A 13,931-nucleotide genomic window follows, 5' to 3' on the forward strand; every position below is an offset into this window, starting at 1 on the left:
ATGCAGATGATAACTTAAGTCTTTATCATTGTACTGTTTTTACTTGGTAAGCCATCTTGAGCAAGGCAACCTAAAATTTTTCTAAATAAAATGAGGGGCTGAATACAGCCAGCTTTTCCCCACTCAATTGCACCCAGTTCCTTTCCTTTCTAGAGCCCATGTCCCACACAAATTTTGTACAACAGATCCCATGATCTCCAGAACAGACTTGCAGGGGAGAATCAAAGTGGACCCCCCCACTTCCTTTTTTGCCTGCAGAGAAGTTGGCTCAAACCCAATAAACTAAGATACAGAGAAAAGTGTATCTTTTCAATCTAGATGTATATAAAACATGTACAAATTTAAGGCAAGTTTTGATTATTTGTGGGATTCTGGTAGGTATATTTATGCTGGGATCTTTGCAGTTTTAATATGAAGGTTTTTTAATGTCCTAATCCAGAAAAGCATTTGAGTATGCTTCTGATTTCCACACGCTAGAACTCGCGCGCTTAGCTGTTAATGAGGATTAAAACTGTGATGTTTTCACAGATGAAAGCAGGATTTATTAGTTTATATCACAAAGCAATCTGCAACACTGGAGATGGCATATGATTTTCCTTCCCACTACCCTTTGCCTTTAAATAATATAAACTACCTGTGTGGACAGATTATGTTTATTAAGCCCACTTTCTTTTCGGTTTCTTCTTGATCCAGTTAGCTTGGAAAGACCAAAACCACTGCTGACTCGTGAAAGTTTGGACTGTGTTGTTGGAACCAATGCTTCTCCTCTACTGATGCATTTCTTTTCATGAGCTAGAATGCCAAGACAAAGATGGAGTTGATTTTTTACAAAATACAACTGTTGGACCCCATACAATACACAACCCCAGAAGACTGATACATATTATATGCATATTATTCCAAAAATTCTCTCAGAGTGACTCAGCAAGCAGACACATCTTTCCATCAATAAGCCCAAACAGTAAAGAACAGGGTGATGAAGTCCAGCATCTGTAAAAACTGTGGACGAGCACCTGAACCCAACACCTGCAGAGAATACGCGGAGTAGCTCTGCTCTCCGTGTTGCCGTAATTTACATGGACATAGCTCTGTTACTTGCACTTGAATCTTCATCTCTTGGTGCTCACTTTCACCGCTCATGGGTCCACAAAAGCCCCCCTCCCCACCCTAGAGGTCACACAGCAAGGAGGTGACACTTCACAACCATATTCCTGTTCTTCTCACAGCACCCAGTTTTGTGCCATAAGCCATCTCAATAATGCCTCATTGGAACACAAAGGTAGCACATAACTTCAGCTATACTGAAGAAATACTGCTGTACAGATGAACTGTACACTTTTACAGCTTGCTGTAAAAGCCCTTGGCCACCTTGTTAACTGAGCATGACCTAAAACCCATTCTGACACATTGCTCTAATCTGAACATTATTCTTCTTGGTTGCATACCAATTAGCATACTCGTTACTCAAAGCGAACAAATAAACTAAGCAAGTTCTAAGAGAAAGTCACTGTTACTGATATACAGATTAAGGGATTGCAATAATAATAATAATAATAAACAATAATAATTTTGGGCAGTTTTGAAATAAGACATGCATCAACAAGCACACCCCAGGAAAGGACACAGCCATATTTTTAAAAAAGCGTATAGCTGCTCTACTCCACTGCCCACAAGAACAGAGTCAAAGAGAAGGGCCGCTGTTAAAATTTCAGAAATCAAGAATATGGCAGGACAGCCAACTCTTAGGTCCTATAGTTAAGATTTTAACTCCTTCATACTTATTAATTCCTCAATTTGCAGTTCCAGTAGATTGGTGTAGTGCTAATGGTGAATGCAATTTATTCATATTCCAATCCCTATTACATTCTTGCTAAAAGCTATAACTATCACTTGTCTATTTGTAGGATACAGAGTACTGTCAAAGCTAGCAACAATAGAGTTTCAGACACAAAATATCTTCACAAATGTATTTTCCAAAAGTACAGTTTGCTTTTTACCCCACCCCAAAAAAGGTTCTCCAATCAAGCACTGAAGTGTCTTGGAGTGCACTGAGGATGTCCTGGATTGCACCAAAGGAGTAAGGGGAGGTTTGATAAGCAGGACTTCCTGATCGAGCCATTCACTCCTAGATGCCCCAGGAATATCCTCCTTATGGGTCAGACATTTGGTCTTTCTTGACTTCTTCCTAGGAGGCTCCTCCTCAGAAAACGCTTCTCTGCCTGATGGTTCTGATTTAGCTTGACTGGGAGTCTTGAAGGCTTTAGACTTTGACCATCAGATCTGATGCATCGGATGTGATCGCACTGGAGATCTCAGATCCGATTGCTCAGATCGGGTTCAAGTTGGTTCCATCAGACTCAATGTTTCAAGCAGCATCAGTTCCGTCTGGCCCAGTCGGATCCAAGTCAATTCCCATGCACTTGACGCCCTGAGTGATATGGAGTGGGTGTGACTTTGAGGAGTTCTCAACCCCGAAGAGCTGGGTTGCGGAGTTGACGAGGCTTTTGGATCTGAAGGCATGGATCTCCCACAATGATACCTTTAATTGGACAGCCCTCTCAGCCCTTGTTTTTGGGGTAAAGCTTTGGTAACGCTTACAGGATTGGATATTATGCCCTTATCTTAAGCAGATCACGCATAATAAGTGCCCATCCGTTTTGGTCACCTTAGTGTTGCAACTTGTACAATGCTTGAATAAGGCTTTATCAGCCATCGTACTCACTACGTTCAATAAGGAGAAAACACTGCAAAAATGCAACAAAGAGCTGCTTTCTGCCCCTCCATCACCTCATTACAAAGTTTATTTCACATGTATGTCTGGCAGTAAAGATAATTTAGTTAGTTTTGTTTTCAATTTGTATATTCACCTTAAGAACATACAGTGCTGCCCACCAATATTATGACTGCAAGTGCTAAACACTAAAAGTATAGTAATTTCTGTAGTCTAATATGGGAGGTTCTCATATAGGCATCAGCAACCAATGCAGTAACTCACATAAGAAAGCTAAGCACAATTATTCTTACCCAAATGATTCTGCCAACACTTTAAACTGGCTTCTTCAACAAGGGGCTTCACCAGCGTAATATCCACATGTCCTCTGTCATTGACAGGGAGGGATACTTTGAATGCCTCCTCCAAAACCTGCTTCTTGCTGTAAATTAGTTCTGTCCACACACGATTCACAGCCTTTAGGAGAAGCTGGCGACCTAAAAAGTGAAAAACATGACCCCTGTGAGCTGATATTGGCTATGTGTCAGCCACAATGTAAGCAACGGATGATAGCTAAGCACATCACTCAGAGAAAGCTACCACTGCTTAGACTCTTTTGACTTATTTTACGACAACTGGTGTGGTTATGTACAATAGGCGAGGGGTTGTGGCTCAGTGGGAGAACCTCTGCTTTGCATGCAGAAGGCTCCAGGTCCAATCTCTGGCATCTCCAGCTAAAAGGGCCACCGAGTAGGTGATGTGAAAGACCACTACCTAAGAGTCTGGAGAACAGCTACCAGTCACAGTAAAAATTACACACCTTGATGGAACAATGGTCTGATCCAGTATAAGGCAGCTTCAATATGGACTTTTGTAGCTATTTTTTGTACAGTAATACGCTGAAATACAGAAATTATGAAGCTGTGTCCCCAAGACTGTGGCAGCATCTCTTGCTTCCCTGGCAAGGCTTCATTGCTGCTGCTCAAAATTATTTGCTGGGGAAAGCGAGTGGGTATAATGGCAGCAACGAGTGTAGGGTCGCCTATGGTTCTCCTTCCCATCACTCCTCAGAGGCATCACATTAATAGTTTTAAAGCTGTTTTTACAAGCAACTCTTGTGCAGGGAAAAAGGGAACGCAGAAACTGCATAGAACATCTTAAGTGATACATTCCTGGATCGCCAATGGCCACTCACTAGGTTTCTTCTGTGAAATAAGAATCACGTCCAAGTATTCAGGCAGGAAAGCTTTCAAAAACATCTTTTAGGCCATATAATATGGATATATCTGGGCAGGAAGTATATTGTTTACATGCCTGCTTGCAAGGCTGTGATGTAGATGACTGGTTTCTAATCACTAGGACATTCTTTGCCATCCTAGATGCAGTAGGGGCTAACCCATACAAATGATATCTGTTATCTAACAGCACAGCATCACTGCAAAAAATTCTAGAGCACATACTCCATTCATGCTAGGTGCTAATCGAAGCAGTAGAAGTTCAATCGCATGGGCTTGCACACCTATCCCAGCATGGCAGGGGCTCCTGCTTCTTGATTTTCTGCCCCATTCCACTCTGATTGCCTAGTGAGCTGCCTGTATGACCGGTTTGTGGCTGGCAAGGGCAGCTCCATTTTCAGATATTAATTTTAGATTTGTTCTTTGTCCACTCTGACTCGGATGGCCCAGACAAGCCTGATCTCAGAAGCTAAGTAGGGTTGACCCTGGTTAGTACTTGGAAAGGAGATCTCCAAGAAATCCAGGGTCATTACACAGAGGCAGGCAATGGTGCACCACCACTGTTTGTCTCTTGCCTTGAAAACCCTATGGAGTTGCCATAAGTCACCTGCGACTTGATGGCACTTTACACACAGAGTTCTTTGTCCAATACAATGCACAGTACTAATAATATACGTAACAACTCATATTTTATAAGATACCAGATTTTTAGTCAGCACATCAATGCACACACAGATTGCACCAAATGTGAGGGAGATGATTACAGTATTCTGATCATTGTAATATACAAAGAAATAGAACAAAACTAGAGTCACGTCCCCTCATAGTCCTCACTGGATTCCGGGTCTAAAGTTCAACTGGTTCCCACCATATTATCCAACGTTAATCCATTTTATCACTGTATGATACGCCAAGGGATATAGTGATTTTGCCACCCCAGAGAACCATGCGCAATGGCTAGGTTTTGATTTTTAGCAAATGTTCAGGCTCTGTGCCGATATACACTCACACACACTCTTTCTTTGTATATATGGGCATATCTGGGTAGTGATGCAGAGAAAAGATAATAAAATATAATTTTTACAAGACCCACAATATGTTAAACTATTTTTCTTTGGAGTGAGTACCAGGACAAGGCAGGAGAAGAGAAGAGAGCTCAGTCAGTATATTTGGACAACTCTGTGTTCTGAATTTTATCAAGTTTTCTTTTCCCTATTTTATCTTCGTGGCTCATTTAGAGGTTGGTTTATTCTTCCCTTTCAACTGTCTGCATTTTAAGTGCTCTCTTTGGAGCTTTTCAAAGCAGACCTACAATAAACCATTTCTTCTGCTGAGCACAGGGTCGACTGCTATTTGCCGTGAGTGACAGGTCCTGCTGATTCTACTGAGAGATGGGGATTAGACCTAATCCTAATTATTCCTGACTGCTGTTTACCAGGATCATCTTACAACAGAATGCAGGCTATATAATTAGCATGACCAGTTCATATACTTGAGATTACCTTCTATTTGCTGTCAATTAGACCCGGATAGACTAATATTTTAATAATACAGCCTACAATGCAGCATAATTCAATACAGTATTCTAGGTGTCTGTTCTATTTACAATTTCTAATCTTCCCTTTCCCACTCCAGCAAACAAACAAACAAACTCCAAGCAGAAAGACCAGGGAGTCAACAGAAGCGTATGAGAAATATATAACTAGCTAATGGTATTAATGGACATGGAAGACAAATAACCTTTAGCTGCTTTATTATGTGTTATTACCTTCGCTAACATCTTGACTGTAGACTCCATCTGGCTCTATGTCAGAAGGGATCATGATGTGCCAAGTAGTCATCCTGGCTTCCGCTTCCAGGCCAAAGCCATCTACGCTGCTGCAGAGATCATTCATAAAGATTATAAGAAGCAATAGGAAGGTACTTGCTTGGCAAATAGGTAAAGGGAAGGTGGTTGGAGAACAAAGCAGATCAACTGAGAAATAAAAGGTGTTAAACATTCACCCACAAGACTTACAGGGAGGGGAATAGTCCCCATTTCAGTTTTTCTTTCCTACTGGCCCTGATTCCCCCCGCCACCGCCCTTGCCTCCTACCTTCATAGCTGCTCAGCTCACTCCTCCCACCCTCTGCCACTGTCCTTCCTTCTGCTTTGTGATGCAGTCAATGAGCACTGGAATCTCATGAGACTACCTTGCCAGATTTCAGCAGCCAAATGTTGTCTGGTTGCCTAGGCAAACAAAAGTGGCTACCAAGATCCCATGGGTTAGTTGTCAAGTTTTTGGTCATTTTTTGTCAAGTTGAAAATTTACCGGCAAACCCAGACTTGCAAAGGTATCTTCCCTGGTTTCTTGCACAGCTGTGTAGATTTTTTGAGCTAAGGTTCAGAATTAGATAAAAGTTGCCATATGTTTAACTGGCTATTCTGAATCCCCAAGAGACACATACATACTTAACTAGTATGGGGAGTATGGTACTATAACCAACCTGTGGTATCACTCCCTAAAAACTTACTGTCATCTTGGCTAATACTAAAAGTTCAGTGTGTACTTGGACTAATCTGCTTTTTTTAAAAAAAACACAGAGGAGCTTTGTGTGGGTTGTGAGAATGATCCATTTGCCAGCTGAAGTACATCACCACTGGCAGAAACAAGAGAAATTCAGTTACGGAGTGACACGAGAATTTAGATGGGTAAAATAAGTTCAGAGAGTTAGCTATTGCAGCACAGATAAGCTCATTCATAAATATTTTGTCTCATAAGGGCCCATTAAATGCATATGATGAAGATTATAGGCCATGAAAGCTTATTCTAGAATCAGATCTTGCTAGTCTAAAGTATGATGGGGAAAGCAATCTGTAACCTGTAGTTAGAAGTTCTATGGTACAGAAATAGTTTAACATATGCTAAACCACTTTTCTAGACCAGGCCTCAGGCTTTTTTATGGTGAAGGGCAAGAAATGGGTAGTTGTGTCTCAAAACACTCTAATCTCCCAAGCTTGAGGTTAAACAGTTTTCACATGTGGACTGTTGCGGGGGGGTGGGGGGGGTGGAGACACTATAAGCACGGCAATTCACACATTTCTCTTCAGAAGTTCTTTCATATGATCACAATAATGTTATTTAAACAGCAAAGTCTGAATAAGTTACTCAGAATATTTTTTCCATTCTCCTTTTCAAGTTCAGGGCAGCTGGTGACAATTTGAAATTTTTGAATAAATGCTAAACCAAATTATGTTTGAAGAAAAAACAGGTTTATCTAATGGTGAAGACTGATATACCTTTTGTAGAAGACAGAGCCTGGCTGTATTCAACATAGCTCACCTGACAAATACATGGGGGTGGGGTGGGGTGGGGGTGGGGGGCCATGAACAACTTGGCATTCAACTTGTTAGAACACGTATCTGCCATGCAAAAAAGTGAAGCCTGAAGGATGTCAGGCTCACATCACAGAACCTGTGAAGAATTCCCCTTTTTTATCTTTCTCTTCACCCCAAAACTGGATGACTTTTTGTGTTGGGATGGGAGTTTTAACATGAAGTCATTTTCTTAACAACAACATTCAATTTATATACCACCCTTCAGGACAATGCCCACTCAGAGCGGTTTACAAAGTATGTCATTATTGTCGAAGGCTTTCACGGCCGGAGAACGATGGTTGTTGTGGATTTTGTCATTATTATCCCCACAACAAAACACCCTGTGAGGTGGGTGGGGCTGAAAGAGCTCCTAGAAGCTGTGACTGAACCAAGTTCACCCAGCTGGCTTCAAGCGGAGGACTGGGGAATCAAACCCTGCTCTCCAGATTAGAGACACATGCTCTTAACCACTACTCCAAACTGGCAGATTTGCCCATACACGGGCAAACAACATAGACAGGTAATTGAATAACTTGACTCTTTATAAATCAAAGCCAAAAAGAAAAAAAACAGGAAGAGAAAGAGAGCACCACTGACACACTCTGGACAATTTACTAAACCAACCAGTGTACAAAGAATGCCCTCTGGGTCACTCACCTGCCTGCGTGCAAGTTAATCAAGCAATGAGCCAAGCAGCTGACGAACTCTTGGTCATGATTTCCAGGTCCCAGGATCAAGTTTCGATTAACAGTGAGCATCCTTAGCGAGTCAAGGAGAGCAACTTGCTGGGGAACAGTTTTGTGCGGCCTCGAGAACTGGTATAAGATGGTTCTATTCAGGCAGTGATAAATGGCATCAAGCGATAATCCCTGAGACCTCCTTTTTGACTAAACAAAAACGAACATATTTAACAATGACCTTTCTACACAATCGAACAAGCTTTAAAAAAATACTGCTCGCATTAACTTTGTCCATTCAGATGAAATGTTCGACTGCCTAAAAATGTTCTCTTAAAATGTGGTTTGCATCGTTATTGTCTAAGACTTCCTCATTTTATTTTGTTTATGTTATTTATAGTCCAGCCTTCTCACTGAGGCTCAAGGTGGATTACGCTGTGTCCGTCAATGCAATCAGCAGCTGGGACGGTCAATAAACAATGCAACAGGGTACGGATTGCAGAAATTTGAAAACAAGAGGAAATCGATTCAGAGCTGGAACTAAGCATAAGCAATTTAATGTGACATATTTAAATGATGCAGAAACGACCCAGCAGGAGCAAACTGACAGCTACATAGTAGTATAGGTCACTGTCCCTCTCCCTTTACCAAAGCATCTCTCTGAACCATTTCCTTACAGAATAGCCCTCTTATCTGTGTAAAAGCACCCTCCGGAACAATTCCGTGTTGCACGGTTTGCAGAAAGCCGGGAGAGAGAGAACCCTCCTGATCTCATCAGGCAGGACATTCCATTAGGTGAGGAACACAACAAAGAATGCATAAGTGTGGGCATTTGTTCACGTTGCCTATTTGTGGGGTGGCACCTGAAGAAGATCGTCTTCAAAATGAGCAAAGCTGTCATAGTGGAGCACAGGGAGACGGTGGTCCTGCAGATATGAGGGACCAAGGCCGTGAAGGGTTTTGTGTGTGGTAGAAAAAACTTTGAACTGAAGCCAGTAACTGATGGGTAGCCAATGGAATGACGGCAGAATTGGAGTAATATGCATGCTCTGCCTAGCTCCTGATGATAACCAAGCTGCGGCATTCTGCACCAACTAGGGTCTCCAACTTGACTTTGAGGGGAGACCTATGTAGAGAACATTACAGTAATTTAGTCTTGAGGTTACCATGGCATGGTTCCCAGTGGCCAGATTGGCTATGTCAAGGTAGGGGGCCATCTTCTGGGCTAGACAGAGGTTGTAGAAAGCATTTTTTGCAGCTGCATGAACTTGCTTATCTAGTAGCAATGCTGAATCCAGTATAACCCACCGGCTCTTAAGTGAATCTGCAAGAGTCAATCGAACCCCATCAAAAGTGGGGAGCATAATGTCCTTCAAGATCTCTGCCTCCTCAACCAGTATCACTTCCATCTTCTCTGGGATCAGTTTCAATTTGTTTGTTTTAAGGAATTTGACCACAGCAGTCAAACCATGACTCAAGACTTCTACTGCGTCACCAAAAGATTTGGATAGCGAGATATAGAGCTGGGTGTCATCCATGTATTGATGACACCCAAGTCCATAGCTGTGAACGTTTTCTCCTAAAGACTTTACATAGCGGTTGAATAAGAAGATTGCTGTTACTAAGGTGAATTTTTTTTAAACATTACAGTAAGGAAAGCAATGAATAGGCATCAAACAGCTTTTGCATCAAGTATCTAATTACAATATTCTGACTCACCTACGTGGAAAAAGAAAACAGCAACAAAGAAGCTTCTTCAAAAAAAGTTAGGAGAAGAAAGACATATTAGGAATGCTTTGGTTCATTTGTGAAATTTACTCGTCTCTGAAGCAGGGTTTTAGTTAGCAGTTAAAATTTTAAGCAGTCCTCCCCCACACATACAACATTGCATTGTTTATTGGGAGTACTATCCTGTCTTTGTTTTCCAATTGTGTAATCCAGTTTATCAGATGTATTACACTGTTTTTATTACACTCTTCTCCAACCTTGTGATCCAGTTTTATTGTATTGTTTATTGGTATGTATTTATTGGTATTTATTCTTTTGTAATGTGCCTTGAGTCTCAATGAGAATGGTGGGCTATAAATGAAGTAAAATAAAATACTATAGTGCTAGGTGGAAACAGTTCCAAAAGCTGTTTTTTGGTCAATGGCTCACAGTTTAATTTTCATAGTATTTCATCTCAACTGCATGAAATAAACATGAAACATTGTTATCTTCATAATTTATATACTTGGATAGTCCAGTACAAGAAAAACACCTTGGATGATTTCTGCATCAACCTATATTAATCATTTGAAGCAAACAATATACGAAAAATTTGTGCATACCTGTGCAATTAACTGGATTATGAAATCTATAAGCAGCTTGGATTCCTTATTAAACATGCCTTGCCAAAGCTTATCCACTACTCGCTGTGTGAAATAGAACACATTGTTGACAAGGACTTGGTAGCTTCCTCCACTTGTAATAGGTAGAGATGCATCCTCACCTAAATTACAATGAGAACATCACAAGAATTTAGAAAGTAATTCATGCATATGCGGAGAAAATCTACGCCAGGAGAACTAGTATTAAAAAGAATACACATAAAACCTTATTTTTGTGTGAATAACTTTTTTTTAGCCCACTATCGGATGTCATCATGACAAACGTCCATTTTTCCATGACAAACCCAGACACATGTTGCCATGCTTGTATGCTTCCCACCCATCCTGCCCCATGCATGAAGTGCCATCACGACCTTTCTGATTTCCAAAGCCTTGAACAATTTACCATGATGTCTGGATGCAGGCACATGAGAAAGCAACAGCTGGTTTCCTCTTTGCAAACAGGGATTCTAAATTGGGATTCAACTGAAATTTAGAATTCCAGTTTGTGGGGTGGAAACAAACTCCAGTTCTCCCAGGCACTTACATTCAGACATCACAGGAAACTGGAGTATGATTCAAGGTTATTGTAACCAGGAAGCCTCCAACTACACTCCATTCTGAAAGGGAATGAGAAGGGGTGCCCAAGCATAAGAACTAGTTGTAATTGGTCCTGTCCTGAACAGAGATCTGACACGATGTGTGAATGCAGCTTTAATTTAAGTAAATTACACAAATGGAGGAGAATTATTCATATACTACCCTTCAGGACAACTTAACGCCCACTCAGAGCGGTTTACAAAGTGTGTTATTATTATCCTCACGACAGTCACCCTATGAGGTGGGTGGGCTGAGACAGCTCTGAGAAGCTGTGACTGACTCAAGGTCACCCAGCTGTCTTCAAGCGGAGGAGTGGGAAATTAAACCCGGTTCTCCAGATTATAGTCCCACCGCTCTTAACGACTACACCAAACTGGTTCTGGGAGATTAATTACTTATAATAGTATAAATGGCATAAGGCATAGGCAAGCTAGAAACAGGCACATCACTTTCCAGAAGAAGAGTATCACAAATACATACAAGTATCAGTGTTAAACTTCACAAATGAAGTAGGATGGACTCATATAACTCATCTACTTCCTGCTACGTTTCAGCTTAAATAAATGAATTTAACAGAGCAGAACAGAGCAGAGCTTCACTGCCTCTGACTACAGAGGTTCTCTTTAGTCAGCAGGGATAGTAGCTACTGATGAACCTCCCATCCATGAATCTGTCTAACTCTACTTTGAAGCCACCCAGGCTTGTGGCCACCACAGCATCAAATGCCAGTGAACTACACAATTCAACTATTAATTGACCGAAGTATTCCCTTTTGTCTGTTCTGAATCTATTGTTCATTAATTTCAATGGGTGCCCTCAATGGGTATTGAGGGAAAAGGAGAAAAAGTTCTCTGAGTCTAATTTCTTTGCCTAATTTTAAGAGCCTCTGTCATGTCGGCTCTCGGCTCAGGACCTAACGACAGTGATCCATGCAACGGTCACCTCCAGGTTAGACTACTGTAACCCGCTCTACACAGGGCTGCCCTTGGGCTTGATTTGAAAACTTCAGCGGGTCCAGAATGCTGCTGCACGTGTCCTAACTGGAGCTTCATGTAGGACACACATTACACCTATCTTGCAGCAGCTTCACTGGCTCCCAGTAGAATTCCAGATCCAGTTCAAGGTGTTGATTTTGACCTATAAAGCCCTAAACGGACTGGGACCAGCATATTTAAGGGACCGTCTCTCCCTGTATGTGCCCCAGAGAGCACTTCATTCAACCAGAAAACATCTACTGGTGGTCCCTGGCCCTAGGAAGGCTTGGCTGACCTCTACCAGGGCCAGGGCCTTTTCGGTCCTGGCCCCAACCTGGTGGAACTCTCTGTCTGAGGACATTCGGGCCCGCCAGGATCTTGTTTCATTTAGGTGGGCCTGTAAGACAGAAATGTTCTGCCAGGCATATGGTGGAGGGTAATTTTAGCCCATCATTGCCAAGCCTTCCACCGGTCTCACTCTACAAGGGGTATGGAGAGTCCACTCCCGCTGGTTGCCCCAAAAGGGGCACAGTATTTTATCTGTTTTTAATTGATTTTCAGTTGTATTTTAATCAATGTTGTACCTCGCCCTGAGCCCGCTTGCGGGCAGGGCGGATTAAAAATAAATAAATAAATAAATAAATAATAAATGTCTCCTCCCCATTTGTCCTTTGTGTATGTGTGCGTAAACTGAAAGGTCTCAGACTCTTTAGCTTTTCCTCATAGGAAAGGTGCTCCAATCTCTTAATCACTTTGGTTTCCCTCTTCCATACTTTCTCTAGCTCTGAATCATCCTTTTTGAGAAACACAATATTGTGTTGTGTCAAAGTTACCAAACGAATAGGATTACAAGCAAAGTAAGTGTTACCCAGTAAAACATCAGCAGCAAGCAAGTGGTCCATTACACTGTCCAAAATATAGGTCTGAAATTCTTTCTGCTGTGCCCTTGTTGATCTCTCAGGAGAGGCCTAGAAAAGAAAGAATGGATAATAAGGAAAGAGGAATAGAAGCTGCCTTAAGCAGTTGCTGTATATCCTTGCACTGTATTGGTCAATGCTCATAAATCACATGAAATGTTTTCTAGAATGAGACCCATTTCTAACATCCAAAATAACAACAACAACATTCAATTTATATACCGCCCTTCAGGACAACTTAATGCCCACTCAGAGCGGTTTACAAAGTATGCCATTATTATCCCCACAACAAAACACCCTGTGAGGTGGGTGGGGCTGAGAGAGCTCCAGAGAGCCGTGACTAGCCCAAGGTCACCCAGCTGGCTTCAAGTGGAGGAGTGGGGAATCAAACACAGCTCTCCAGATTAGAGTCCTGCGCTCTTAACCACTACACCAAACTGGGTGTAAAAAAGGTGTAAAAACACCTAAGTTATGCTTTCCCTTTAAAATGGGCAAATGTCTTGATGCAATGGTTATTAAAAAGTAAATTTAGATGCTTCTAGAGACAGAAAGAAAAATATTTTCAAGGGAATCCCGATATAAATTTGGATTGAAAATGTTGGGATTCCATTATAAGAGATGCTACTGTAACTTTAATGGTGTGTCCCTAAGAACTTGGGAAGGGGGCAGTGTGAGTGAATGTGTGTGTGAGAGACTCCCTTCCCAAGTGGTGTCCAATCCTTCTACTTTGTGCAATACAGACAGGGGAGTGGGAGAAGAGCAAATACGCAAACAAGATCCTGTCACTCACACAATTTTTTGTTTTCCTTCTCGAGTGGTTTCAAAGGTCCAAACTACACATTACGTATACCACATGGTCGCTCCAGAGATCTGAGGGAGTGTAAATGCTTGCACTTTAAGCATCCCCCAAGAAGGGGCAAAGTACTCTCCCCTAGGATCACTCTGGGTTGAAAAAAAAGTACAGGGAGGGTGAGGCAGGATCCATGGTTCTAGTGCAAAACAGCACCTTTCAGTACTTGCACAGGGAATTTGCTGCTAGCCTCATGGTGATCACATGGTATATGTAGCATCTAGTTTGACCAAAAGCTGGAG

The 13,931-nt window shown here is 41.7% G+C and overlaps 1 protein-coding gene across 1 annotated transcript in view; it reads right to left on the reverse strand.

The window, feature by feature from the left end:
* WDFY3 (WD repeat and FYVE domain containing 3) overlaps positions 1 to 13,931 on the reverse strand; it is a 176,241-nt gene that overhangs the window by 41,981 nt on the left and 120,329 nt on the right. Inside the window, exons 35-40 of the mRNA XM_054989609.1 lie at positions 12,791 to 12,890; positions 10,310 to 10,470; positions 7,960 to 8,189; positions 5,714 to 5,823; positions 3,025 to 3,207; positions 635 to 792 (exon numbers count right to left, since the gene is read on the reverse strand). Coding sequence (XP_054845584.1) covers positions 635 to 792; positions 3,025 to 3,207; positions 5,714 to 5,823; positions 7,960 to 8,189; positions 10,310 to 10,470; positions 12,791 to 12,890 — 942 coding nt within the window. The remainder of the gene's footprint in view (positions 1 to 634; positions 793 to 3,024; positions 3,208 to 5,713; positions 5,824 to 7,959; positions 8,190 to 10,309; positions 10,471 to 12,790; positions 12,891 to 13,931) is intronic.

The sequence above is a fragment of the Eublepharis macularius genome, chromosome 10, assembly GCF_028583425.1.
Source record: "Eublepharis macularius isolate TG4126 chromosome 10, MPM_Emac_v1.0, whole genome shotgun sequence".
Classification (NCBI taxonomy): Eukaryota; Metazoa; Chordata; class Lepidosauria; order Squamata; family Eublepharidae; genus Eublepharis; species Eublepharis macularius.